The following is a 27,823-nucleotide window of genomic DNA, read 5'->3' as shown; positions in this document are numbered from 1 at the left end:
CACTAGACTAAATTGGTCTATGCAATTACATTGCATTGGCAATGTAATTTGGGTCTTCATTACTGTTCTGTCAAAACAGGGATAATTGGATGATGCAAGAAATGACAATGAAGGACCCCCTGAAACCCCTTTATTGTTTTCTCAGTCTGCTGATTCTGCATTGCTTCTTTCCTGGCCAGGTTTCCTTGTCTATTCCTTCTCCTTGCTTCATTCTACTGCTTAGGAGACCTGGTTTGCAGGTTGCAAACTTGACTCTGATTTTCTTTGAGCAGAGCGTTCACAAGTTTATGCCAGCCAGCCAGGCCTGCTGAATGATTTTGCTTACTAGGCCAGAGAGGGTGTATCTCTTCCACATTGTCTTTCCCAGGAATGGAAAGTCAAGACATCTTTGGCATGTCTTGGTTTATCTGGTTGTAATTATGAGTGCAATCAGGTAAGCAGGAAACTGCATGCTAAAGGTGTCTTGACACATGGGAAGCAAACGTCATCTTTCTACTTAGAACTTCATATTCCCAGGGAAGAATTTTGCTTCCCTATTCCTGGATTTACTCTTCAAAGAGGGCTAATTAACTAACTTGATCAATAATGAAATATCATAATGCTAAAATAAATAGTAAGAATAGTATAAATGGTACAACTAAGGTAGAGATCAGTAAATATAGAAAAATAATCATATAGAAAAGTGTGTCTCTGTGTTTGCACACACACACACACACACACACACACACACACACACACAAATGTAGTCACTGAATCAGTAGTGGGATTCAATTGTTTTTACTACTGGTTCTGTGGGTGTGGCTTGGTAAGCGTGGCAAGGGAAGGATACTGTAAAATCTCCAGTTAGAGGTGGTATTTGCCAGTTCTCTGAACTACTCAAAATTTCCACCACCTCTGCACCAAACTGGTAGTAACACCGGTTGAATCCCACCCCTGTCACGTACTGTTAATTTGCTTAAACCCTGATGTAGCTAATGGACTGAATCAAGCAAATCATGCACAGAATCAAAACCTAGATTATTTTCTGGGGGGGAGAGGGAAGGAGGGAAGGAAGGAAAGAGAATTTTTATGCCTCAAAATATAATTCATACAATTAGAATTTGTATTGTTAAAATGCTAACAACAATGCTTGAAATGTTGTCAGCTTCACCTCCTGCTGTGATGCTTGCCATTTGCTCCTAAAATGATCTGCTACTTTTTACTTGCTTTCTTACTTGCCTGCCCTATTGTTCCTTTTTTATTTCACAATAAAATTTATTCTTAAAAAGTACAGCAAGAATGCCAAGGAAATAGCAATAGCACTTAGACTTATGTACTACTTTCATAGTGCTTTACAGCCCTCTCTAAGCAGTTTACAGAGTGAGCATATTGTCCCAACAATCCGGGCCCACATTTTACCCACCTCAGAAGGAAGGAAGGAAGGCTGAGTGAACTTTGAGTCAGTGAAAATCAAATAGAATTGGCCTGCAATACTGCATTCTAATCACCATTCTATACCTACTTATATAAGATTTGTGTTATTGAGATATACCGTGTTTCTCATATAATAAGGCGGGTCTTATTTTTTTTGAGCCCTGAAAAATGGCTAGGCCATCTTTTCGGGGTGACTTAATTCCCCCACCTTGCATCTTCGGGCGAGCGGCGGCTTGGATGTTGACCTCGGCGTTAGTAGTACTGCCAGTATCGGGGTCAACGCAGGCAGCACCATATCCAGGTGTGCAACAAAAGTACTTCCTAACGGCAAGCCCCCATTCCCCCATTTCGCATGTTTTAATATAGGCCTTAATTTGGGGGAGGGCTTAATTTCATTTCATGCCTATAAAACATGCTGGGACTTCCTATTGGGGGAGGCCGTATTGTTGGAGAAACAGGGTAGAATAGAGGTAGAAATTAGAAAGGGGGGAAATATTATTATGCATATTCCTATATAATATTTTAAAATCAGTAAGTAGGTGAAAGGACTAGAAGTTGAAAGATGATTGTATTATAAACAATGTTATTATAATGATGTATGATTAATGTAATTAAGATTACCAAAATTGTCAATATTATCACTATTATTTGATATCAAAATTAACGATACCTAGATGCCACACTGTTCATGTATTCAATGCTTATATATATTTAAAAATAAAAAATTATAAAACATAAACAAAAATCATTTATCCTTTTCGGATGCTGGGATAATCCAGAAAGTACTGCTCTCTGTGAAAGTTATCCTTTTTACATATTTACTCTAGTTCTATTGGAAGCAAAGAGTAAATATTGCTTTTCAGAGCAGCCTTGATTGTTGATCAATGACAGCTTCAAGGACTGAAGAAAACTATTCCCCACCTCCCAGCAAACAGGGTAAATGAGGCAGACATGTACTGAGAAGTGTTTTAAGGTTTGCCTCCAATTCCTATAGGACCAAATTGTTCTTCTCAAGTATATCAACAAACACCAAAACACACACACACACACACACACACATCATATCATCTATGCTAAGTTCAATTCCTGGTGACTCATCCACAGAGAGCTGTACTGCAAATTCAGCATCTATTACGATTATATTTAACATTTATACACCTTACCAACACAAACCCCAACAGATTTTATTTGTCTATCATGTTTTGGCTGCTCAGAGTCTCCTCAAGCCACAAAATGGACAGCAAATAAATGTTGTAGTAGTAGTAGTAGTTGTTGTTGTTGTTATTATTATTATTATTATTATTATTATTATTATTATTATTATTATTATTATTATTATTATTATTTTCACTGAGCTGGACAGGTTTTACTTCCCAATAACATGCCTTTATTACTAAATCACATCAGTGCTCAACTGTTCTGACAAGGTCAGTACAAAAATAAGTGCTGCTTGACTATGACATTCGCATGGAGGTATGCTCTGCTCATTTCAACTAGACAAAATACTCGAGGCAGCATGCCCGATGTCCAGGCTTGTAGCCATAAGGTAATATTTCTACCATATGAGGAAAACTTAAATCAAGAACAATTGGTTAGAGTAAAAGAATTCTTTCCTAACTTTTCCCTCTTTGGCTCTTTTCTCTCGTCTTTGATTCTCTCTTTTCTTTCATCTTTGATTCTCTACTGGCCACTGATTGGTATGCCCAGACATCATGAGTAGAGTTGGCCTCCTCCCCTTCAAGGCTAAGCCTCTTTTGCACTGGTCTTTTTTGCGGAGGTCAAAGGAGACATTCCTAGGACTGGTCCATGCCTTCAGATGGCAGCAGATGTCACAAATGGAATCAGCTGAAGAATTTGGGAACTGGCAGCAAACCTCAAGAAGATCATGCTCTTACTCTTCATTTTGGACACTCACAGAATGGATTTTCTATTGTCTCCCTGCCATGTCTCCTTAGCCAGCCAATGAAAACTCTACCCTTAATCAGCTTTCATGATCCTCAAGGCTCTGGATTGAGTTTAGATTCTGAACAGAAGCAGTGAGGTGGATTGTCAATGTAGATTTTAAAAGCTTGAAAAGGGGGTTCATTCTGTCCTGACCGGATCAGACTTCTGGAACCAAACCAGTCCTCCCTCTCAGGAACAACAAGAAATGTTGATCTCCTACTATAAGGCAACAGTTGCTGTAATGTGAACTAGTGCATGCAATCCAAATGTAGGAGGAGCATGTGGAAGCATTGCTTTCTTCTAAACAGTTCTCTTCTGTACTTGTTGGCAAAATCCCAACTCCAACAGGAAAAATCAAAGGTCCTTAGCAGATCAATTGTATGCATTGACTCAAAAGTAAGTCACATTGCCTTCACTGGGTCTTACTCCCAGGTAAAAGGATATTGGATTACAGCCTTCAGATATACTTGGGAAACACAAGTGGTTAGCAAATGCCAGGAGCATTTCTGGGGGCAGAGCCTGAAATCAGTGCTGCAGCCTTTTAGTATAAAAGCAGCTTTTATTTCCTGATGACTGGTAGACCCTACCCTAGTTTGTGAACAATAACTCAAGCTCCTTTAAGGTGCTTATTGGTTTTTCAACAAATTGCTTTGTAATAAAAAAGCAAAAACCATAAGCACCCTATTATTTGTGTCCTCACCTTTAGTATTATTGCTTTTTCAAACTTGTCTTTCCTGTGAATGGTGGCATGAATCCCACAGCAGAAACCAAAGATAAAGGAAATTGTTTTCAGCAAAGCTTTACCAGATGATGTTGCCTAGTCTACCTATTAGAAACACATTGTTCATGTCTGTTTTTATATTCACGTAAAGAACTGTTTTTAATGGAGATGTGCTATCCAATGACAGAGTCTTTCATATCCTTATTTAAAAGAGTAGTTGTCCACAAGCTCTTTACCATTTTTTCTCAGAATTAACAATGTGAATATATACATAGAACCAAAGCCAAGTGGGGAAAAAGTATAAATAAATACAACTTTAACTTGGGCTTCCACTGCAACCCAATCATCATTCCTACTCAAACTAGAATTATTACACTTCATTAAATTGGCATTTCATTATTATGCTACTTTTCAAAAGTAAATAAAATCTCCATCAAGTCAAACCTGACTCCTGGATTTCATCTTGTTTCTTGAGCACAGGGCAGAAATGATTAGCCACTGCATTGTTTAAAAATGCTTTTCACTTTTCCAATCTAGTCAAGTATTGTTTGTAAACATCCTTCAGGAAACAGAAATGAAAAATAAGAGCGTAATTCCAGGGAAATTGGTCCCATTGATAATAATGGAAGCTGATCAAGAATGCTGACACCCTTCCGCTGTATTCCTATCTAGTGTCTGTTCACAGCTTCTCAGTGGATTATGCCAGCAGTCACCAGTTTACAACTTGAATCATAACTTGGAAATTACCACATATGATTTTGATATAACTTCACAGATCACTTAGAATCAAACTTTTCAAGCTTCATATTCATCCATCTTAACTTGGATTCTTGTGAGTACAACTAGCTGTTGTGGATATCTCTTCTCTGCTAAGTTCATGTCTAGTATCAAGTGTGTGTAGTTGTAGATAAAGATGTACTTCCCTCACATTAACAACAATGGTAACAACTGGCCAGAAAAGTCTGTTTTTGTTATTATTTGGGGTGGGGGGTGGGGTTAGGGTGTCCTAAGAAGATTTTTTCAGAAATAAAAGTTCAGCTGCTGTAAGAAACCTGAGCTGAGATCTGGAAAATGGTATAAAAAGACAAACTATAATACGGATGTGATATTGTTGAAGTTATTTTTAATGACAGCCAACCTTACCGGACTGGTATAAGAATTTTAAAGCAACCTTCCCCCTCTGATCAATCTTGTAGTATCAAATTTAAATTCTCCTTACTAAGTCTTTATGGACAATGGACATGCTAGCTAGGAATCTGGAGAAGCGATTAGGAATAGGTCATCCACATTTCATTCCCCAATTAGTCACAGAACTCAAATTGGAGCAATCACCATCATTTTGCCCAATTACTTGAATGATATGTGTGAATAATATGAGTGTATTATCTGAGAGGATATAAAGGGACAAAAGAAATACACATGATTGAAATGTATTTGAAATACATTTCAAATATACATAATTGTGATCTTTAAGAAGAATTACATTACATAATGTAATCATGATTTTAAGAATTATATTATATAATGTAAACTTGATCTTTCAGAAGAATTATACGATTGCTAATTTTGTGGGATAAAAACAGCCTATTATTTTTCAACTGAACAAATTTCTGTGCAAGCTGCTTCATAAAGCACTGAAATATGATCCTTTCCTCGCTTTCTGTTTACATCAGCAGAAACCCTAAGCAGCCTCATATTCCTTCTTGATCACATGGCACTGGCCTTATCTCACTCCAGCCCATGTTTAAACAGACTTATACAGATGCTTTCCCTTCTGGGAAAAGGGGCCACTTTTTTTTCCTTTTTAACATGATATGGAACCATAGGGCACAAACTGTAAAACCAGCCTTGAATACCAAGAAGATTCAAGACAACACACATTTGTTTATTTACTGAGGCAAGCAAAAGGCTGTGTTCCTCAAGCCAGTCTCTTCAGCTGCTCATTGTGGGTGGAGATATTGTGAGGATCTAAAACCTGACTTCATTATTGTTATATCAAGCTAGACCTGTTTGGAGGGTGCTAGTAATGCTGCAGTGGAGAAATGAACTTCAGAATTGTGCTGGCATATTGTTCTGAGCCACAAATTATCTAGCTACAAATTATCTAGCCTAATTCCTTATCCCTATGGGTGATATGTATCTTCCTCAGTTTCAGGTTTTCTGCCAGAGGCCTAAGAGTTTGGGGCTTCTACACAATATCCTAGCAGTGCACTGTTCTCTACAGAGAGCTCTGATGTTGTCCATGGGAATCTATTGGAGCCATTCTCCCAGTGTAGGATTCAGAGCCCTAAGCGTTCCTGTCACCACTGGGGCCACTTTAGCCTTTACTGGGATCGCTTTAGTGATATATTTGTGTGTATGCAGGGGTGGGATTATACCAGTTCGCATCTATTCGCTAGAACTGGTTGTTAACGTTCTAAGCAGTTTGGAGAACCGGTTGTTAGAAGAAATTACTGGCCTAATCCTGTAAGGAAGGCAGGAAGGAAACATTCTGGTGTTGCTTACCGAAACTGCCTCTCCATTAACTCTTATTACATTCTTGGCAGGACTAGACTTCCTGTCTCAGGAACTTCTCTGGAGTTTTTTTCCCCTCCTTTGCTGGTACTTTGCTTGTGTGGAGTGACCATTCAAAGTTACAATGGCACTGAAAAAAGTGACCTATGACCATTTTTCACACTTACGACTGTTGCAGCATCCCCTCAGTCATGAGAGGCCAGGCTAGGAGATGCGTGCCTCGATGTGAGTGATATTGAGTTGGCCACACCGAGCCAATAACATGACCATCAAGCCATGCCCACCCAGTCATATGACCACCAAGCCACACCCACCAACTAAGCGGTTGTTAAAAAATTTGAATCCCATAGAACTGGTTGTTAAAAAATTTGAATCCCATCCCTATGTGTATGTGTATAACTATATACTCCAGTGGTGGGATTCAAATATTTTTGCCAACGGTTCAGTGGGCGTGGCTTGGTGGGCATGCTTTGCACGTGTGCACACTTTGCGTGCATGTGTGTGCCAAACATGCACTTTGCGCAGGCACAGAGGCGTTTGCACAGGCACAGAAGTGTTCTAACTCACCTCCTGCAAGCCTGCATGATCCCAGTCGCTTCAGCAGCTGCCGCATGGCACTATTTTGTGCCTCACAAATTCAGCGGATAAAGGTGAGTATTGGAGCCCAGGCAGGCAGTTGGGCCCAATGGCAAAGCAGCGGAGAGAACCGGTTTGGTCTCTGCTGTTCATCACTGCTGCTGGCTCTCCAGAACTGGGACTAACCGGTAGAATACCACCACTGATATACCGCCATACACACAGAGATACACACACACACACACACACTGCAGTAAAGCACAGCCCGCATCTCTCTGAAAACTAAAATTGTGACATAAGCCTCCATGGGAATGTTATTTCTCTGCAGATGTGTAAACAATTTCACAATCAAGAAATATCTGCTATGGAGCGTTATTTGGAAATCAGCCACAGAGAAACTAGAGTTGTAGGCCAAATATGGAGAGGTTGAAAGATACATCATATACCAGAGTCACCTCCACAAGATGGGCAGCCTACAAGTTTGATTAATAAATAATACATCAAATAAATATTCTGGAAGAAGAGAATGGCAAACCACTTCCAAGAAGCCACTTCCACCATGGATGTGTCCATGAAATACTAGGAATGAAGGACACTGACTTGAAAGGTGTACAGACTTATAGGTTTAAGTGATGCTAGTATGCTAATATTTTTTTTTTACACCAAAGTGGGAAATACTGGGATTCAGAGAATCATAAAATCATTTCAGGAATGTTCAATTGACCAGGTTCTTATCTACCCACTACTTTCATTTGCAGCAAGGAAATAGCCATCAACTTCCTAAAGATCACTTTGGGGGGAAAAACAATGGGCAGCTTTCTCCACAGAGGAAATAAAACGATAGCACTTTATATTACTTGAAAAAGCCAGGGCAGAGAAGGTTCTCCTTCATCATCATCATCCTTCTTCCTGCTTTCTCAAACACAAAACAATGATTAAAATGCCTGTTGCCTTTACTTCCAGGCAGGGGCGGGATGCTACCAGCATAACAACCGGTTCAGTGATCGCGCGCTTTGCGCGTGTGCACACCAAATGTGCACTAAAGTACGCCCCTGTGCCTCTCAGCTGATTAGCAGGGCAATCCGTTCTGGCGCGCTGAACAGCTCAGAGGATAAGAAGGACCTAGGAGCATGGGCGGGTGGGATAGGCCCAACTGAAGATCCTCAGAGCAAGTAAGACCGAACCGGTTCTATGACAGCTGCTCTTCGGAGCTACCGGTACACCCAAACCAGTATGAACTGGTAGCATCCCACCTCTGCTTCCAGGGCTACAATGGACATAAATCAATGGCCATCAATCTATAGATGCTACATGAAGCCACATTTGCACATAAATGATATTTGACTCAAGCATGTGAGATGGCTGCTCATTTAACATTGGGGCCAAAGTTAAAATGGTATTCAAGGGAGCGCCCCAAAAACTTGGCATCACAGAACAACTGGCTTTGAGGACATGTTCGGGTAAGAGAGAGATAGAAAAAGGCCAAAAAGGGTCTATCCAGCTGTGAAGTGATTTACCAGCCTTCCAGATTTGAGTTCCTTCCAAATCCCATCAGAGGCAGCCACCAAAAACCATGTTGGATTTTTACTCCCAACTAATCTGGAGACCGCCCAGGATTAGGGAAGGCAGAACAATTAGCATGAAAGGCTATATAGGTCCTCTTCCACCTTACCTCTCGGCTAAGTATCTACGGCTGAATACCTGAACTTCTCTTTTCATGAGTCAAGGAGAACTTTCTCTCTGAAGCCCTCATTTAGATTGAGGCTTCAGGAGCGAGGCTTTCCAATCACAGCTGGGAAGCATAAACATGTTAATTCCATATATCAGTTTCCGCTGGTGTCTTTCAAAAGGGTTGGATCTATAGGACACACACACACACACACACCCATTGTTGGCCCATAGTGGTTGGGTGGGTTAATAAGTGAAAATAGGAGCTGTAACCCACAGTAGCTGATAGTGGGAGAAAGCTGAGATAGATGATCCCCTAGGGCAGGGGTCTCCAACCTTGGCAACTTTAAGACTTGTGGACTTCAACTCCCAGAGTTCCTCAGCCAGCTTTGCTGGCTGAGGAACTCTGGGAGTTGAAGTCCACAAGTCTTAAAGTTGCCAAGGTTGGAGACCCCTGCCCTATGGCACATTTAACTAATCTTGAAGTACCTAACCACTGGGAGGGGGCTTTAATCTGGCACAATATCAGACTCTCCCTTCAGCTGTTTTGAAGACCAATAAAAGAAGACCCTCTATCCAAAGAGACAGCTCCCCTATGACTCCAGACATAGAAACAACAGAACATGCAGTTCTTTAGTGCCTATTCTAGAGGGGCAACCATATTATCTCACCATTATTGCATAAATAGCCTGGGTGCACAGGGCAATTCTGCACCTCCCTGCTGCCCTGCTATCGCATAAAATGTTGCCAGATTATGTTCAGTAGCACTTAGAATCCGTCTGAAGATGACCTCTGCCATAAACCAATTTTAATGAGCACCTAGTCTATTGTTACAAAGTGGTCAGTATTATGATAGACTTAGTTTGCCATGCTCCTCGGTACCCATCTCCTGCTCCTACCCCTCCTTTTAAACGTTTTCGAAAATCTTCTTTGTGTTGTGTTTTTATATTTCTTATAATTTTTACCTGTCATTTTATCTTGTAGTATTTGTTATGCTTTTTGATTCCTTGTATCCTGCCCTCCTTGGGCTGGTCTTTGACGGTAAGAAAGGTTTAATTGATTTGAGATGGAGAAAGAGTGCAAAATCCAATCCTCTTTGTGATTTGAAATGTAGAAATTTAACTTTTTGAGTTGGTGATTGCCATTACCTCCCTGTAGGTATATAAAACTTGTCTCCGTTACTGGTACATCAGCATGGTGGTGATTTGACGGTGCCATGAATCACTACCAAAGAAATTGCCTTAGTCTCATTGAAAAATAAGAGAGTACAGCCACTGTCGAGTCAACAGAGGCATAAGGGAAGTTCTCTTCCCGCTATCCTGTATTTATTTTCCAGTTAAGAGTAAAAGGAAAAACAAAATTCCCCATCGTGGAAGGAGCAGAATCACTAAACGAAGCCCGTGCGGCTCGCAATATGGCTGGCCCGGGCTCTTTCATTCTTTGTCTAGCACCCAACATAGGAAACGCAGCGGTATTTGGGAGAGAAGGGAAGAAAGATGGCGACAGGATGTTTTAGAGAAACCCTGAGGCGCTCCAGCCAGGAGGAGTGGAGTTTCTTTCAGGAGAAGACCAGGAACCGGTCTTCCCAAGAAGGGATTTCATCCTTTGCAAGTCGGTCCTCATCCACCCACCTAACCCCAACCCGAGATAACTCTTTGGCCATCTCCAACCTCGATTTAAAAAAAAAAAAAAGCTGAAAGAAGGGGTACAAGGCAGTCCAGATAACTCCCCTCAAGAGGGAAGTAGCTGGGATTAAAGCCAAGGCAAGCTAGTCAGCAGGTTGAAAAAGGGACCAAGAACTTCCCCAAAGAAGGGAGGGGGGCGACACGAGCTTTAAAGGACTAGTAGCTTTTGACTTTCCATACAGAATGTTCCTAAACACCCATCCTTATCTTACTTCCTTGCGCTCTCCGTTGCAGGGATAAACTTTATCAAGTGCATCTACAGCCCATTCCTTGCCTTTCCTGCGAAGCAAAAATCACACCCGGACTAGATGTTTGCTTATGTACTTTAGGAGTACAGTCCGTCGCATATTCGCTTATTTGTCATTTCGTGCTAACAGGCTAACACTCATTCCGCTTACTCCGGGTTGTATCTGGAAGGGCTTTTGTCAGAGTTAATTTAGAAAACAAATGTCCTGAGACTAGAAGTAGCCTGTCAATAGGGGGGAAAAAAATTTTTTTCTTCCTCCGATATAATTTGCACGCGGTCGTAGTAATCCTCCAAGATGATCTTATTTATATGCATTCTCTGGCTTTTTCTGATCCCCTCCCCTTTGAATGCACATGAGTCCTTCACGGTCTTTTTCCCCCCTATTCAGACACTTGCCTATAATTGAAATGAGGACAATCTAACGTGGATTAATTCAGCAGAACGCACCTAAACTGCGGCGATCAATCCGACCCGTCCACCCAGGTCCCCCTGGCAACCCTGCATGCGCGCGATCCCTGTTCCTTCATTCTTGGACCGCGCAGCCCGGCCTTTCCCTTGGCAGTTTTTGCAACGAAGGTCCCGAATGGAGCAGGATCCGCAATCCCCGCTCTAGTCTGGCGCAATTTCTTGGCGAATGAAGTAGCGTAGTTTTAGGAATTTAAGTGGGTGTTCTAAAGTTCCGACCTCGTCCATTTAAATGGAATAAAGTGCGGGGAAGGAAAATAGACGGTAAAACCATTTACTCCGAGTATGTGTGCAAGAAATTCAGTCCCACGTAGGCGAGGAAGGGGCAGGGCTCCCTCCACTTTACTTCCACCGGCTCAGGGGCTCAGATTGCGAGTGATTTTAGGTCTCTTTCGGTAGAGTTCTTGCTGTGCCCGAAATGCTCCTCAGTACCTGCCCAAATTAAGGAATGGAAGTCTTGGTTGGAATACCCTGGGATAAGTTCAATGGAAACCGGAAGCACTGACTTCTGAGTAGACAGGTAGTGAGCTATAGAGCTGAGGTTTCCCTCACACGCACAACTATTACGTTGACTTTCCCTCTGGTGCGATTTGGTAAACGACGCTTGGAAGGATGGGCAAAACGAGGTTTTCTTTTTCGTTTCAGACCGAATCTCTCTGGTGCTGAAGAATGGACTTCCAAGTCCATGGGCATTATTTAACCAGATAGGTCTTCCGTTTTATTTTAACCCCGTGGAACGAAATGCATCGTTTTATTCCGAAAAAGGAAACACTTGGATGGCAATGTATCTATTTTGGTTCCTATTTGTATGGGCGGTATGGGGAAATAGCGTCGGGTTCAAAACAAGCTTCGGTTTCCAGCGCCTGCGTTTCCGCGAAAGGGAAGTTTCAATTAAACTCAAGGAAATGCGCTCCGAAGCCTTATAACGCGGGGTACAAGCGATTCACCCAGAAGCGCTCGGGGAAGGAGTGTTTCGGGTGCCACAAAGCCGGGGTTTAGGAAAATGCGTGGTCTGTTTCTGCGGAATTTATATTCCGGATTTGGCCATTCTGCTGTGCTCGGGGTAGTCGCGTCTGGACTATAAATAGTCCTTTCCAGCTCTATTCCGAATTATTATTTTAAAAATAAGCCAGTGACAACCGCTGAGATTTTACCTGAATTAACGGTAAGCGGATGTTTGCTGAAAACCGTGACAGGACTAATCAGGACAAGCTTAAAAATACTCCATCTCAACCCAAAAGAAAACAAAATCGACGATTTGGATCCAGGTGGTCGTTTCCAACTTATAAGTATACAATTCTTACTGCTACTTTAAGATTCATTCGCCAAAGTAGTCAAGGTAGTACTGGTTTCCAAGTACCGTATTAGTCCTATTGGGCACTGAGCTACTGATGCTGGGTTTTGGGAATGTCACGGGTTTGGGACCACCTGCTTGCTTAATCTTTCGATCCCTTTCCACGATACCCTCGATGAAAAGAGGGAGAGGGAGGGAGGGAGGGAGAGGGAGAGAGAGTGTGTGTTAAAAGAACTGCACGTCTGGTAAAATCGAGAGGTTTTAATTCTGAATGAATGTGGATAGATAGCAATGCCCGAAAAGTAAACTCATTAAACCGCTGAGAGCAAGTCCCATCTGAAAGAAATGAGAGGCGCCCTAATTCCTGCGCTATCACTTCGGCTTAAGGAGACTTAACAAGCGCACTAAGGATCTCTCCTTCTCACACAAACATCCCCCACATTTTTGGTAATGCTCACAGAGGTGAGACTTGTGCCTGTAGAAGGGGATAGATTTTCTTCTAACTTGCTTTGAACCTCTGAACGAATGGTTTTCGCGCAAAGGACCGAACTACCCTGAATCTGAATAAGAACCTAGATACGCGAATCACTGCAAGGCGTTGTTGTTGTTGTTGTTGTTGTTGATATTGTTGTTGTTGTTGTTGTTGTTGTTGTTTTTAAAGGAATCGGGCTGTTTTTTTCCCCGAACAAGCGGTGGATCCCGAAGCTCAATTAGAAGTTCCATCCTCGGATAACTAGATGAGCATAGCAGCCTGCTGAGTTCCAGTTAAAATGCACGAATCCGACACAGCTGCCTCCCATAAGCTCAGCCCCAGATCTTCCAAGGTGCCTGCTAGACAGCTCTTCTTGCTGGGATATTTGAACAATGGTAGATCTATCGAAATTGCCTTTTAACGTTTAACTTTTTAAAGAGTAACCTGACCATGCTTTTTTTTTAAAAAAAAAGTCTTAATTGTACTTCCAATTAAGAAACTTCATTCCAGTGTCATTTCCTGAAATCTTAATATGCTACTGTAAAAAAACAAAAACACCTTGCTCATTAGATTTAAAGCAGCCAAAAGGAAGTATTGGTGGCCAATCAACTTTAAAAATAAAGAAAAATAAAGAAAAGGCATTACAAATGGGAAGGGAAAGGCTTTACTTGTTATTATTTCGAAGAACTAATATGACTGTTTGTATATTCTGGGAGAGACAGGAAAATGAAAATGGATCGTTGCTACAATCAACATCCCATCGAGGATGTTAGCTCATTTGGGTCTCATCACAAGACCCTGAACGTTATCCTGCAGGCCAAACTATCTCTCCCTTTTCTTTCAATCTCTTAAGTTCCAGACAGGTTAAACCGATTTAGGGCAGATGAAGACCCTTCACACTTTAGATTGAAAGCAGTAACTTCGAGTGTAACCAGCCGTGACACTCACTAGAATGCCATCTTTCCTCAAAAAGGTACGTTCATTTGCCAGGGACTCCTAGCTCCTCTGGTTTTCTTAGGCAAACCTCGTTGCTCTGGCAAAAAGCCACAGTAGGGAAACAGGCCTCCTTCCTCCACACACACCCCTCCGCCCGCTCCTCCCGGACCACAGAACCCATAGAGAAGCATGCTGCGCCACTTAATTTGCTTGCGCCGTTCAAGAGCTCGGATTCCCGCCCTTCCCCGATCCTGAATATAATGTTTATCGACTCCAAACACTGTCCCTAAATCTTAAGACAAGTGTATTTATCAATGCATTTTTAAGAAGTCGATTTTTCCAGTTTATAAACTTTGCCACCTTCGGATGCTCTTGTCCCGTTAAAATAAGCTCACGTCTGGTTTTGGTATTTGAGATAAGGAGAAGTTTGGTGTTGTTAAGAATCCCCTCACTTTCTTACTGTTCTTTCTTAGAGATTTTTTTTCCTTCCGCTCCAGCAAATAATAGTAATAATAATAATAATAACAATAACAACAAATAACAATAACAACAATAACAATAACAACAACAATAACAATAACAATAATAATAATAATAATAATAATAATAATAATAATAATAATAATAATAATAATAATAATAATAATAATAGCAATAGCAATAACAATAACAACAATTGTTGGAAACTAAAGTTCCATTTAAACAAAGCAAAAATCAATTGTCCGGTCAATCGAAAATTTCGCAGTTTTCAGCGGACCTCACAAACTGCTCCTTCTAGTTGGGCTGTACCTAAGAGAGCTTAAACTCCCGCCTAAAAAAGGTGTATCAGAAGCCAAGAGATTTTGAAAAAGCTAGCCCGCCCGAGTCTGCCCTCTTCCAAGTCTACCGCAGCTGCGGAAGTCCCCGCTGCACAGGGAGAGAAGGGGGAAAAAAGCGACTCCCACCCCCAGCCAGACCGACGCCCCCCCCCATACACACACCTCAATTCAAGGTCGCCCAACTTGCCTTTTCTCTGAGGATTTCCCATGGCCTGTCCAGAAGTGGTTTTAGAAAGGCTCGAACGCACCATGGAGCTGATTTGGTTTTTATTAAGCCATACGAGAGAGGGTGAGCGAGAGGCGGGGAGAGGGGGAGGCCCCAAAAAACGAGGAAAGAATTAAAGCAGGTAATAAAGAGACGAAAGCAAGAAAAGCCGCTGAAAGCTTTCTTGGATCAGAAACCCGGACCACAACTTTGCCCAAGAAGGACTTTGGGGGCTGTTTGAAACCTCTTCCCTTCAACATTTGGGGGCAAGACCATCCGACGGGTCTCAACCCAAGAAATAGCCACTCCACTTGCTTGAAGTCCCAGAAACAAAACGTTTCCCTGAGAGGGGAAGGAAGGGGTAATAAATTGGATTACAGGTGCATCCCTCCCAAGAGTTGTTTGTCCAACTGTCCCTGTTTATTAAGGCCTGTGTCCCAATCCGAACCATCAAACTGCCCAGGCCCCGGTCTTGGAGGACACCCCCCCCCTGATGAAACCACCCAGTCAAGTGGATAACGCGAACGCGTTGTTTCCCAATCCAGCCCCAGATGTTCAAACAGGTGCTTAAACTTGAAGGCGAAACAAGTCAATGAGACAGTGAGATCTGTCGCCCGAGATCACCGGGATCTCCGTCGGTTCAGGTGCATTGCCATTGGTTCTGCCATTGGTACGTTTCCGTTTCGAGCCTAGCTAGGCGCTATTGTCCGGTTCTGTTCTGGTTTAACCGGGTCAAATTCCCGAAGCTTCCGAAAGATTGGTTCCCTTCGGTCTGCCTCGAGAGACGGATTGGAATCAACTCCCGGTATCTGATCCCCGCTTCTCTCCCAGAACAGGGCTCGCCAACACTTTTTTTTTTTTTTTTTTTTTTTGCCATCTAGAAAATATTTTTATTTGTTTTTCCACCAAATCTCTTTCCTGGAGGATAGTCTCGACCTCTCCCGCCGCCCTCGTTTTTAAATAACCGGCCTTCTTTTTTTTAAAACCGACCTCGGAGTAAATGATGCTCCCTCCCTGGTGAGGTGAAATAAGTGTAGCAAAGGCCGCGCGAAGAAAGGGTTAAGGGTGCTTTTGACCGAGAAGCCGCGGATCCCGTTTGCTTAATATCTTTATTACTGAAAACACACACACACACACACAGAGAGAGAGAGAGAGAGAGAGAGAGAGAGGCAATGGAAACCAGATGTCGGAATGGAAAAAAGAGAGATTACGGATGGAGAAAATGTAGCGTAAAGGGGCAGCAGGAGTTAAAGCAGGAGAGGAGGAGTGGCGCTATTCCCCCCCGGATCCATTACTGAGGCCTGGAGAAGTGGGTCTCCCCCAAAGTAAACCTCCAAAGCACCTTGGGAAGCGGAGGGGAGAATCCCTTTCCGGCATCCAGGTGGCGGGACAAACGTTTGCTTAAACCACTAGCGGGAAAGAGTTGCCTATTTGGATTAGTGGGAGAGGACAGCAGAGAAGACACCCCCCCGCCTTTAAATTCTAGGAAAGTGCGTCCCTTTATTGACCAAAATTCGATCTAGGCGGGCAATCAACCGGTGAAACTTTTTCTTTTCTCTTGAAAGCTCCTCCAGTTGAATGTATACCTGCTGTTTATCACCCAGGAGCTGGGAAAGAGAGTGATTAAAGCCAGTTAAGGCGGTAGGCTGCCTAACAGAGCTGACCAAATGACCTCGACGTTGACGGTCATTCTTTCCGGTCAGCAAACCCAAAAGAGCTGCCCGGCTAACAGCTCAGAAGAAGGGGGGAAAGAAGGCCGAAGGAATCGGCCCAGGAATGGCCGGAGGAGGAACGCCTCGGAGTCGGCCGGCTCTTCCGCCCCGCGCACCATCTCAACCGGCAGCCACAATTGCATCACCGCCATGCGGCCTCCTGGCTTCTAGATTGTATTGCTTTCTAATGGTTATTTAAAAACAAATAATGCAGAAGCAACAAACAAGAAAGCCTGCCCTTTTTCTCCCTGGCTTCCCCCTTCCCGCCTGCCGTTCTTTGCGCGGATGGATTGGGCAGCGCCGGGCGAGAGAGCCGCTTTCTTGGCTCCAGGGCCCGAGGGGAGGAGGAGGAGGAGGAGGGAAACCTGGGGAAGGAGAGAAGAGGGGCTGAAGGAAGAGCTCCTTCTCTCTCTCCTACCTCCCCTGCTGGTGAGCCCCTTTCCCCTTTTACTGGGGGTGGGTGGGGTGGGACGGATCTGCTCAGCTCCGGAGAACATCTGACTCTGCTTAGTGCTGGCTAGCCCAGCCGTCTGTGTGCGGGTGTGTGGCTGCGTGTGTCGGTGAGTGTGTATGTGTGCATGAGCGTGCGGGGGAGGAAGGGTGGGGGGAATCCAGAGAAAGGCTCTCTGGCGATGCGTGAGGACACTGCTGCCGGGGCCTTTTAATTTTAGGCATGAATGCTGAGAGTTGCGTGCCGTTCTGCGATCCGACGGCTGCTACCATGGATTCCTTCTACAACGCCGCCTCGCAAGGCAGCGTCGACGGCTCCTCGCCTTTTAGGGCATTTCCCGGCAGCAGCGACAAATTCAGCTCCGCTTTCCTGGCCAGCAAAGGACAAAGCTTTGGAGACAGCGGAGGAGGAGGAGGCGGTAGCAGCGGCAGCAGCAACAACAGTCCCAAGCGCCGGAGCCGCTACAGCCAGCCGGAATGCCCGTCTCTGGACGGCAGCGGCGCGCAGCAGCCACAGGCGCTCCCGACCGCCGCCGCCGCTTCCACCACCACCGCCGCCGCCGCCTTTAACAAGTACCACTTGCAGCCCCCGCCGCCGCTCTACGGGCAGCGCGGCTCTTGTAAAAGCCCCCCGAGCAGCAACCTCAAGTTGCAGGACGCCAGCGGCCACAACGGAGCCCTGCAGCTTTCTTGCTTCGGTGAGTCACCGGATCGATCGGGGCCGGGGCTTGATGGGGCAGGAGGTCCTTGCGGGGAAAGCAGCCCCGGCGGGTTGTTTCTATGGACCGCCCTCGGCATTGGCCCTCTGGGCTGGGAATTCCTGGTGCGCCTCTTTTTCTGTGTATCCGTCCTGTTCTCGGGGCCTTAAAATGGGGCGCGGGTGTCTCTCCTTTCTCCCCTTCCTTCTTCGCAAAGCAGAGCGGTGGCAATTCAGGGCTTCCTTCTGGATTCGTAGCTGAAGGGGAAGTCCATGGCCTCCGCGATGGGAAGCAAACGGCCGTTTAGGAAGGAAAGGGTATCGCCAAACCTCAGCCTCCGAAAGGAGATTGTGCCGCCCACTGTCTGGTTGAGCAGGGAGAAGGAGACTTGCAAATGGCCTAATCTAATTCACACGCTGTTGGGTTGAACACCCCGTTCTGGGATGAACAATCCACTACTACGGTATCAACTTGATAGTTTTCCCTGCGATTTAAAACAAAACTAAACTATGATTAAGATATTATTACTTTTATAACATAGCTGTTTCTTATTTTGTACCTGAAGATGCTTCTTGGCTTGGAAGGAATTTCCTGGAATTGGGGAGGAATTTATTTCAAAATTACGTATTCTCTTTCAGAAAGAAAAAGCAGTGAAAGTCTGGAGGGAAATTGGAGGCAGAAAAGACCATCTATTTGCGTGGTTGGTTTCTAATCCCGTGGCAAAGGTTGACTCCTAATTCTGTTTTGCTTCGTTTCTCCTGTCCTGCCCAAATACCCCAAGAAGAGCACAGTAATCACATATTTAGAATCCCCAAACAAAGCTCTCCCCCTTTCCAGATAGACAGCTCAAGTCTTCGGCCTTGAACTTCTGAGCACCACCCGCTAACACGTTTTGTCATTTAATTAGGCGCATGGAATTCATGAATAGCTTATCCTGGATTCGTTCTCAGTATGCGTTACAGAAGTGGTTAAAATGAAAGCAAGTGTTTGCTTAGGCGATTCTTCTGGGAATATTAGCAATAAGGAAAGTGAAAATAAAATTATCTCTCTGTATCTTTCCTCTGCCAGCTCCCTCCCTCCTTGTAAAAACTTCCTTTAATGTCATCCCAACTGTCTTGTCTTTTCAGTCCTGAAAAACGTCTCTGCTTGGACACAAAAACAAACCAGGTTTTAAAAGTTTGTGATTAGCGACCTTAAATAAAAGATTATATATAAAAGTAGTCCTAAAAATACATTTCGAAGCCACATTCTGTTTTCAAGAAAATTATTTAGAATTTGGGAAGCTCTGGATTGCCAGGAGATGTGATTTCATTCCTCCCCATCCATCTCTTCCGTCTAACCTTCTTAAAATTTGCTGATCGCTTTAATGTCCCAGTTATTTCAATAGGTGAAATCTGGCTGGGTCACGACCAATACAAAAAGGAATAACTGGAGTTGCACTTATTTCAGCATCCTGCAAGCTGCTGCTGAGGAGCTTTTATTCTGTACTTATCCTGTAACACTCACCACCACCACTACCACCCAAAAAAACCATTAGCACCTCTTGTCTTTCAAGGGGAATCAGAAGCCCGTATCTTTCGACGTCTTTGTCTTTGCACCAGCCTTTCCTTGCTGCGTTTCTTAGCGAGTTACTGGGGGGGGATCCACCGTTGTCTTTCTCTAATTCACTTTCTCGCTTCCACAAACAGCCCTTTCGATCTATTTAAGATTGGAAATCTGGGTGCGTTTGGACCTAGAGGAAAAACGATGGGGGTTGAGGTTACGTGAATAAGCCATCCGTCACCGGGAGAGCAAAGAGATCCTCCTGTCTACCTTATTTTCTGGCTTCACTCACTGTTAGATCAGGTCCCAGAGTCCAACTGAATTTTCCCTCCTGTTCGCTATGCGAGAAGGATCGTCGGAACACACTTTAAAGTCAGTTGTTCAATTGCGCGGCCAACTAGGTGCCCAGGATCAAGTATAGATTAGGGGGCGAAGGGTTCTCAAATAATCTTATCAACCTTACAACTAAAGAAAATTTATCCGGGTGATCTACGTTGTGTGGGTGCCTTTTTTTCTACAGTGCCTTCCTTTTTCAGAAATGCGTTGACAAAGGACAAACCTAGATTTTCTTTCTGCCCACCTCCAACATGACTAAGAAGCCGAGAAGGCGTTTTCATCCGTTTCACGCACCTTTGCTCACACAACCGCATTGGCAACGGAGACTCGTTTGGTTATTGCCCAATTTGCAGTCCCGTTCAGGTGGCCAGTCTTCAGGGAAATGGAGTTGGAGGTTCATTAAAGTCAAGCTAGGAAGATGGCCCTGGACCCCTCAACCAGTCTCTTTCCAAGGAAGTTTGGATAACTGATTTGTCTGTAGAATATCTTCTTCCTCATTTGCTTCCTTAGGGCAATTGAGCGGTAAGTAGGTTTCTTCCCCAAGTGAGCACATAAAATAGAAATAGAAAAGCGGGGCTAAGCTTGAAATCTCTTGGGGCAGAACCGCTCGGAGAGGGAAGCTCCGGCACCCATACAACGACCCCTTTTTTTATGCCAAGGGAGAAGAAATAAATGGCCCCGATTCCAATCTGCCTTTTAAAAAATATCACCCTAAACAATGGAGCGTTCCCAGGGTTAAGCCCAAAGGGAGCGAGCGACGGGACAGGACAGAGAGGCTTTACGCGCGCTTTTTTTCCCCCCAAGCGGTTCACTCGGTGAGAGGCAAAGCCTGTCAGAGCCCTGAATGGCCTCGGTAAAGGTCGGCAATAGCCAAATATTCACCTGCACCGGAAGATGTCTATTAACCGCCACTTTTCCCTTTGGCTTTTGGGGTGATAAATTGGGGAAACGAGGGGGAAGGAGGGCCTCTCCGAAGGAAATATTCCCGACACCTGGCTTGGATCTGTTCTGAATAACCATTTGCGCGGTTGGACGCCCCTAATAGCTCTGCGCCGCAGAATCAGCTGATTCTAGCCCTTGTGTCTGAATCTTTAAACCAGATGCTTTTGAGGTCCGTGATTGCTACCATTTGATGGAGACGGGAATGGCCACTGAAAATCATTGGTTTCTTCCTCGACCCAATTGTGTTAACATGGAGGAAGCCGTAATCCCTAGCCATGTTTAGAGGAAATCGCAAGGGAATCGTGCTTACTTAATTTCCAAATTAATTAACGTTAATGTTCGGTAGTATTTGTGCTACGTTCACTATAAAACAAAGAAGCCCGAATGATAACCGACCACCTTCCCTTGAGAGAAAAATCCCGATCACCTTCCCTGTGATCTTCGCCTTTGGGACCCGTTAAATGGGGGTGGGGGGTGTAAGATGGCGATCGATTAAATGTTTGCAGGATTTCCAAGCACCTTTCAGTCGGAGGCGCATTTTCAAAGCAGCGCTCCGTAGCGTTGTGTGTGATGTGGCTTGAGCGACAAAGCAAGTTAATGGGAACCTCCTGGATGTGTGGGAACAATGAATCACAATAATAAGGAATATTGTTGAAAGAATAGTTGCCGATTAGCATGAAGCGAAGGTTGGGGAGTGAGGTCTGCCAGTTATGGGCGCATGAAATAAATCGTACTTCCCACCAGAAATAAACCGGCCTCAATAAAGTCAATATTGGAAATGGGACTCTGAATTCAAACCGGAGCAAAGCGTTCGTTTGGGGAAAGAGAGGCAAGAAAAAAGTGGGATAAAGTTCTCGCACGTTCAAAAGCTCAATTAAGTCCTCACATAGGCCGTTTCATCGGCCCTGCGGTGGCAGCTGAAAAGGAAACGGTGCTCCGGTTGCGCTGGTGTCCAATACAGCTCTTTCTCTAGTGAAAACGAACGTTTTTTTCCCCCCAGGACCGAGCGATAGCAATCGCGGACCCAAGTCCGTACTACCGAAGCGGTTCATATGTGTAAGGTCCTGCCAAGCATAAACGGCAAGTAACTCGAACGGGGACGCGAACTCCATGAAAGGCCGACCATCTATCTCCCTATGGAGAAGGCGGCAAGATTTGGGGAGAAAGGAACGGGATGGAAAACCCAGATCTCCTGCGAGAGGAGCCTTTAGGGAGCAGGGAAATGCGGCCCTTACAAGGAAGCGCCTGGAAACTAGTGGGCTTCTCGGTCACTTTCTTTAGCTTTCAAGGCGGTGCCTGTTGAATCGCAAACACCCTTCGCGGCCTGCGGCAGTGGGTACCCATGACAAGCTTTGTTTTCCAATAGGGTTTGTTCGGCAAACCTACCGGCCTTACCGGCCAACCCCTGTTAACATTTCAGCTTTAAAACTATTGGCGTCATTTGGGGATTTTTTTTCTCAGGAATCCATTCCCGCCTTTTTCGTCAAGCGGTGCGGCCTAGCCCGTGCCTTGCCTCCTCCAACTTAGCTCGCCGCCTTTGACTCCAGGGGGGATCGAGGTCAATAAAAAACCTTTCTGACATCTTCCTCGACCCACCTCTCGGCACCCCGGTCGTGAATTTCTTAAGGCCGTCGTCGTCCCTTACATAGCTTTGTACAAGCTCGGATCCCCCAGATGCGGGCGGGCGAGCAAGCAACGCTTCCCACCCTTCGCGATGAATGCCGGGAATGGTAACCGACGCCATTCGGAGACCGCCGCTACAGGCCCCTCTCTGGAAACCGAGGTTATCCCGAGGAACCAGAGCGAAGCTTCCGGAGGCCTCAGAGCCATTTCTGAGGGTACCTACCGGTACCAGCGGCCGAGCTTTGCAGATCGATTTAGGCAGAGAGGCGACAATGTGGAGTCTGGTTTTGGTAGGCATTAATAATCCCATCGCCCCAGTGAGGAATGATAAGGCTGTATATATGCTGGGAAAGGATAGAAAACTAATTAAAGTTTCTTTGAGAGTCTGCTTAAGAAGTGTGTCCCTCTTCTTCCCCACCTCAAAGCCCCCGTTTATCTCCAGCCCTCTGTTTCTCCAGGTCCAAGTTCAGGCTCTCCAGTACTGGAGCAGGACAAGGCAGGGCAGGGTGGGTGGGTTTTGAGTCCATCTTCTCAATGTTGTCACTACAAAAGGGAGAGTTGTTTGAGCTTCCCTCCAGGACAGTTTTACCCTCATAGATTCCAAAAATAACAAAAGATTTTATTATCTGAAAACTAGAGGCCGCTGGCCTAGACAAACCCATTGGCCCATGGTTTGAATAGTTAAGCTGGTCTTCAGTGGGTCTGCTTTATTTCTAGAGTTAAAATATGACTGACAGGCCTCCTTCCAGGGCCAAATGGACCTCTTCGTGCTTTTGCTTTATGTCTCCAAAACCAAGAGGGTCACATCAGTGTAAAAGGATACTAAATTTAGCTATAGCTTAGCTTGATTAGAAAATGAGTGAATCCTGAGATTGGGTAGGAGGAAGAAGAAGGTGATTGAAATCCCTGTATGGCAGATTGACATACCTGTACATATTTGGTACAGATACAATTACACTTTCAAACGGAATTTGTAAAGTGGAACATGTAAGGTATGTTTATTCAGAGTTTCTACATTTGTAACTTGTACTTGATAATAAATGTGCACAATGACATTGAAGGACAGGTCTTTAATTAGGCCTTTATAATTAGGCCATTTCCTCACTAGTTATTTATTGCTTTTTACCAAGCAGTTCAACTTGTTGCAGTGAGGGAAAGCTGATCTTCATGTCTGATGTATCAGTCCAGTGATAGCTCATGCTATAAATCACAAGCAAAGAAAAGGCAACTCTTTTAAGAGGATTGATTGATTCATTCATTCATTGATTGCTACCAGTAGATATGTGTGTATGTTGCTGTACTATACCAAATACAAATGAGTTCCAACATCCAATCAAAACATCCAACTCATCCACCTCTATTAGGTTTCTGTTTGTGAATAGTGAAATGTGCCTGCATAAATGCCTCGGAATATTACTCTCTTTTCTGAGTATGAATTTTAATTTCCTTGTATCAAAAGCTGAATTGTACATCTGCAAACTGAAATCGTAATTAAAGGAAAAATAGAAAATGTAAGAGTAAGCTGAATATTTGGTTAGAAGCTGGTAAAAGGGAGGGAAAACTCCACCATTGTGGTGAAAAGTAGTCTGAATTAATATTTCTTCAACTTGGAACTGAGATAAATGGTATTTCTCCATATTTAAATATATTACCCTCATAAAAATTGTTCTGGAAGGGAAGAGGACATGTGGGCAGACAGGCATCTGTGCGTGCTAGGGTGGGGATGCTCGTTCAAAGCATGAGAGAGGGTGGTGGGTAGAAAGAGAGAGAATGTGCCCTGGGATATTTGCTCATTGGATTAATAGAAGAAAAACTACTTTTCCTGGCATCCAAAAATCTAAAAGTGCCAGGCCTGGCAATTCCTAGTGACTTGCTTTCTTAGAGAATAAGGCTATAAACCAAAGTTGTTGGGAATGGGAAGAGACTGTCTGCACAGAAACCTGAGGAGGATAGCAATTTTCCAAATGACCTTTCAGAGAGTTTGAAAACAACTCAGAACTGAACTGCCCTAGCTGCCATTGAGGGTGGGGGGGGGGGGAGACCTTGCAGGATAAAAATCCTTACTTCCATTTAGTTTCTGGCTGATTGTAATATCTACTGAGCTTCCTTTCCATCAAAGGCCACTTTTTGCCTCTCCAGTTATGGTTTCTCGTTTTTGGACTGTCCCCAAAGCCAGGGAGATTTACTACTGGACTAAATCAGTTTGAAGGGCAACACTTGTGCCCAGGCTTTGTTCTGTTGTTAGAATGCTGGAATAAAATCGTCTTCTGTACTGATTGCATAGAACCAGGCTGGGTTCACATAATATACTAAGTGAAAATGTTCTTGGTACTGTGTATTGTAAGGATATAGCCAGCATAAGTAGTGTCTGATTTACTATGCTATGTGAACTCAGTTCAGTAAATTATGGTTCAATTAAGTGGCTGGCCTGAGGTATAAACCCCCTCACTTCCCAAACATTAAAAAAAAAAAACTTGACTACAAACTGTTGACATAAATAACACATGGATATCCCTCACTACTCATGCATTTGTTTCTTGGGCAGCCTTCTTCCATTGGTCCTCATTTTTAAAAAAAAATCCAGTCTTTGCTGGTGTGAGACTCCTGTAGCAGAATTAGTCTTATGTTCCTGTGACTTGGCCCTGGCATCAGGTGATATTATAAGCTCAGAGAATTAGATAAAGATGGATGGAGCTCCTAATTTATACAGCCTGACTTATAGCTCTAGCAAGCCCACCAATGCACATCAACCTTCCATAATCTAGCAATCAAGCATACTTTCTGTATCACGAAAATATAGTCTTCTAAGCCTGCAGAGAAATATCACTTCCAACAGATGGGATAGAGAAAAAGTCACTGCCTCTTTTAGTTTGGCTATTCTTTATCCATTGAAAAGAATAGAGGGAAGAAGAGCATTTTCAAATCCAGGAGCTTATGATAAAAGACCACAAGTCTATGACCATCAGTCCCCAAAGAAGTTATCAAAATTTCATTTGTTGATAGAACCAGTTACTTGCTGAACCTATAACATACTTTCCCAACATGATGTCCTTCAGATGTGGTTGGCCAATCCCATAATTCCCAGTTAGACTGTAACAACCAAGTGTATATTGGATGGGAATTACAAGAATCCCAATACCTCTGGAAGATGCTAAATTGGGCAAGTAGCTACTTTCTTACTTAAAAGATTTAATTTCTTTTGACAGAACTGTTTTTAGCAATCTCTCTTCTTCCACATACATACATCCTAGAAAATACATCTCTGGATTTGGACCAATTTTTGTTGTTGCTTGATAGAATAACAAAGCACAGTGTGGCAGAAAAGTGGTATTTACATCACATAGAATCACAAAACTCTGGGTTGAATTCTTAGAGAAACTTTATGCAACCTGGTAAATCAGCCAGACTAAAATGTTATGTCCAGATATGCTATCAGAATTAAATGAAACTTGAAATAAAACTTAACTGAATAGTTTCAGGAGTATCAAGTTAGGACTGTGATCTTGAATTAACCTTAGATTACTTTTCAAATGATTATACCTATCTGGAATTACTAATCTCTGTGGAACGACATGGTCTGAAGTGTTCAAATCTGTGCCTCTCATTTTAACCTTACCAAGCTATGTTGTACTAAACAGCAAGAAGAAATTGTAAACAAAACCATTTAATGTATTTTACTGATATTTAAGGCTCACTATAAATTTGTAACATCAAAACTCAACATGCCCCACATGTTATAATAACTCTAATTTTCCTTTTGGTTTCATTCATTCTCAGATTGCTTCCTCACTAGTAAGTGATAGCATTTTATATACCCAGCCATCTCTGTGATATGATAATAATGAAGACAGGCCACTTCCTCATTAGCTAAAAGGTTTATTTCTTGCATTACTATAACAGTAATGAAAACAGACCTTATAACCGTGGTGGGATGGTGCCAGAGTTGCTATAAACGACTAAAATTTGCCAGGCTTTGTTTCATCCTGGCAGGAGCCCGCAGGACCCTATAAGATGCTACAAATCTCCAGTGAGAAAATAGCTGGGGACCATTCCCAGCCATGTAATATAGCAATAATCTGACTGAAGGATACTATAAATTAGTAGTTCAGAAACCGGCCAAGAGGTTATGAGCATTTACGGTGGTCCAGAGGTCAAAAATTCCCTCACTGTCTGGACTTTGAAGACTCTTCTTCCTTCTCAAAAAGAATCAGGCAATGACAAAAACGTTAGTAGTTAAACGTCATTTCACCGAATAGGGATATCCTAGAGTAGCCCAATAGCAGGGACAGTCCAATAGCAATCTTTCCCACCACTGCTAAACCTCCCTCTATGGAGTCCCTTAGGAAGCTGGGCAAGCTCAGTCTATTTTTTTAAGGGGGACGGATTTAGGTGGGTAGAGTAGCCACCGCGGGTATCGATCTCGTCCAGACTGGTTTCCAAGCCCTTTCGGTTGTCCTCCTGCGGGAGAAGCAGCTGCAAGCTGACCCGCCCCACAACTCCCTTGAAAGATCCAGAGTTGGCGGGCGCCCGCCTGGCGAACTGGAGGAGACGGATCCCCCTTTCCGAGTGGAGGGAGAACCGACAGCGGGTCGACCGGGCTCTGAGACTAGCAAGTCAAGATGCTGGGGCGACGGGGGGTTCTGATCCGAATCCTTGCAAAGAGGATGAACCGCATCCATCCAACCAGGTCCTGCACAACTACTTAGCGACGTGCTCAGGCTTGGTTTGAACAAAAACATTACAGCGCCACAAATTGTTGTAAATGCAACAATTGCACTACGACTTTACAGTACGACTCTTTACTATGCCTATTCAGTAATAAAATCTATTATGCTCCTTGAGCTTTACTCCTGGTAAATCCGTTCAGGATTTATATTCTTATCCTTAAACGCGCTGTCCTTTGTTAATTGGGTTATTTATCACATGATTTCACTTCTTGCATTTTCCCCTTTTTATGTCTAATGAAGTAGAATCTAATTCAGAAAAGTGCATGAATAAATATGAGGATTTTTAAAGATTCACAAGACCCTTTCTTTGTCTTTGATCCCCAATCTGTTGCCCTCCAGATGTTTGAACTGCAGTTCCCAGAATTCCTAGGAACATAGTGACTGCTACAGTAAGTTAAGGTCCAGTTATTTGACATCTGCTGGGTTGCAGGGAGGGGAGGAGGAGGTTGGTCTATATATTTACTTGGGAAATCATTGTAATATATTCACTAACATTCCAGCTTCCTAAAATTAACCTCCAAGTATATTTGTATTACATAAGGGAAAGGAAAAAGAAATGGGATTGTTCATAGTCACAGAAATTACTTTCTCATTGGTTTTGCTGCTGGTTAAAATGGTTTTCTCTCTCCTTGACCAAGAAAATTACTTTGAATAAAATGAAAAATGGAGTACCGATATTTCTTTCATCTCTGAGATTTATTTTGTGCCTTTTTGTTCTTGTTAAAAAAAAGTGATTGCCAAATGTGTATTTTGAGAAATTTAAACAGTTGCATACTCTAATCTGCTTCCCAACTTCCCAAATAATTCTTCTGCTTCCCTCAAACCAATTATTCTA

General features: G+C 43.5%; 1 protein-coding gene across 2 annotated transcripts in view; it reads left to right on the top strand.

Moving 5' to 3' along the window:
* Positions 1 to 17,262: 17,262 nt before the first annotated feature.
* Positions 17,263 to 27,823, top strand: part of ALX4 (ALX homeobox 4) — a 72,842-nt gene continuing 62,281 nt past the window's right edge. The window contains exon 1 of one of the 2 annotated variants that reach the window (XM_026664663.2): positions 17,263 to 17,818. In XM_026664663.2, the coding sequence (XP_026520448.1) occupies positions 17,344 to 17,818 (475 nt within the window). In that variant the 5' untranslated portion in view covers positions 17,263 to 17,343. The remainder of the gene's footprint in view (positions 17,819 to 27,823) is intronic. The other variant, XR_015746693.1, reaches the window with a different exon arrangement.

Source organism: Notechis scutatus, chromosome 1 (assembly GCF_049901735.1).
Source record: "Notechis scutatus isolate UNSWTSFEM ecotype Mainland chromosome 1, rNotScu1.2, whole genome shotgun sequence".
Lineage (NCBI taxonomy): Eukaryota > Metazoa > Chordata > Lepidosauria > Squamata > Elapidae > Notechis > Notechis scutatus.
Note: the sequence above shows the minus strand (reverse complement) of the source record. Positions and strands in the feature narration are given on the sequence as shown.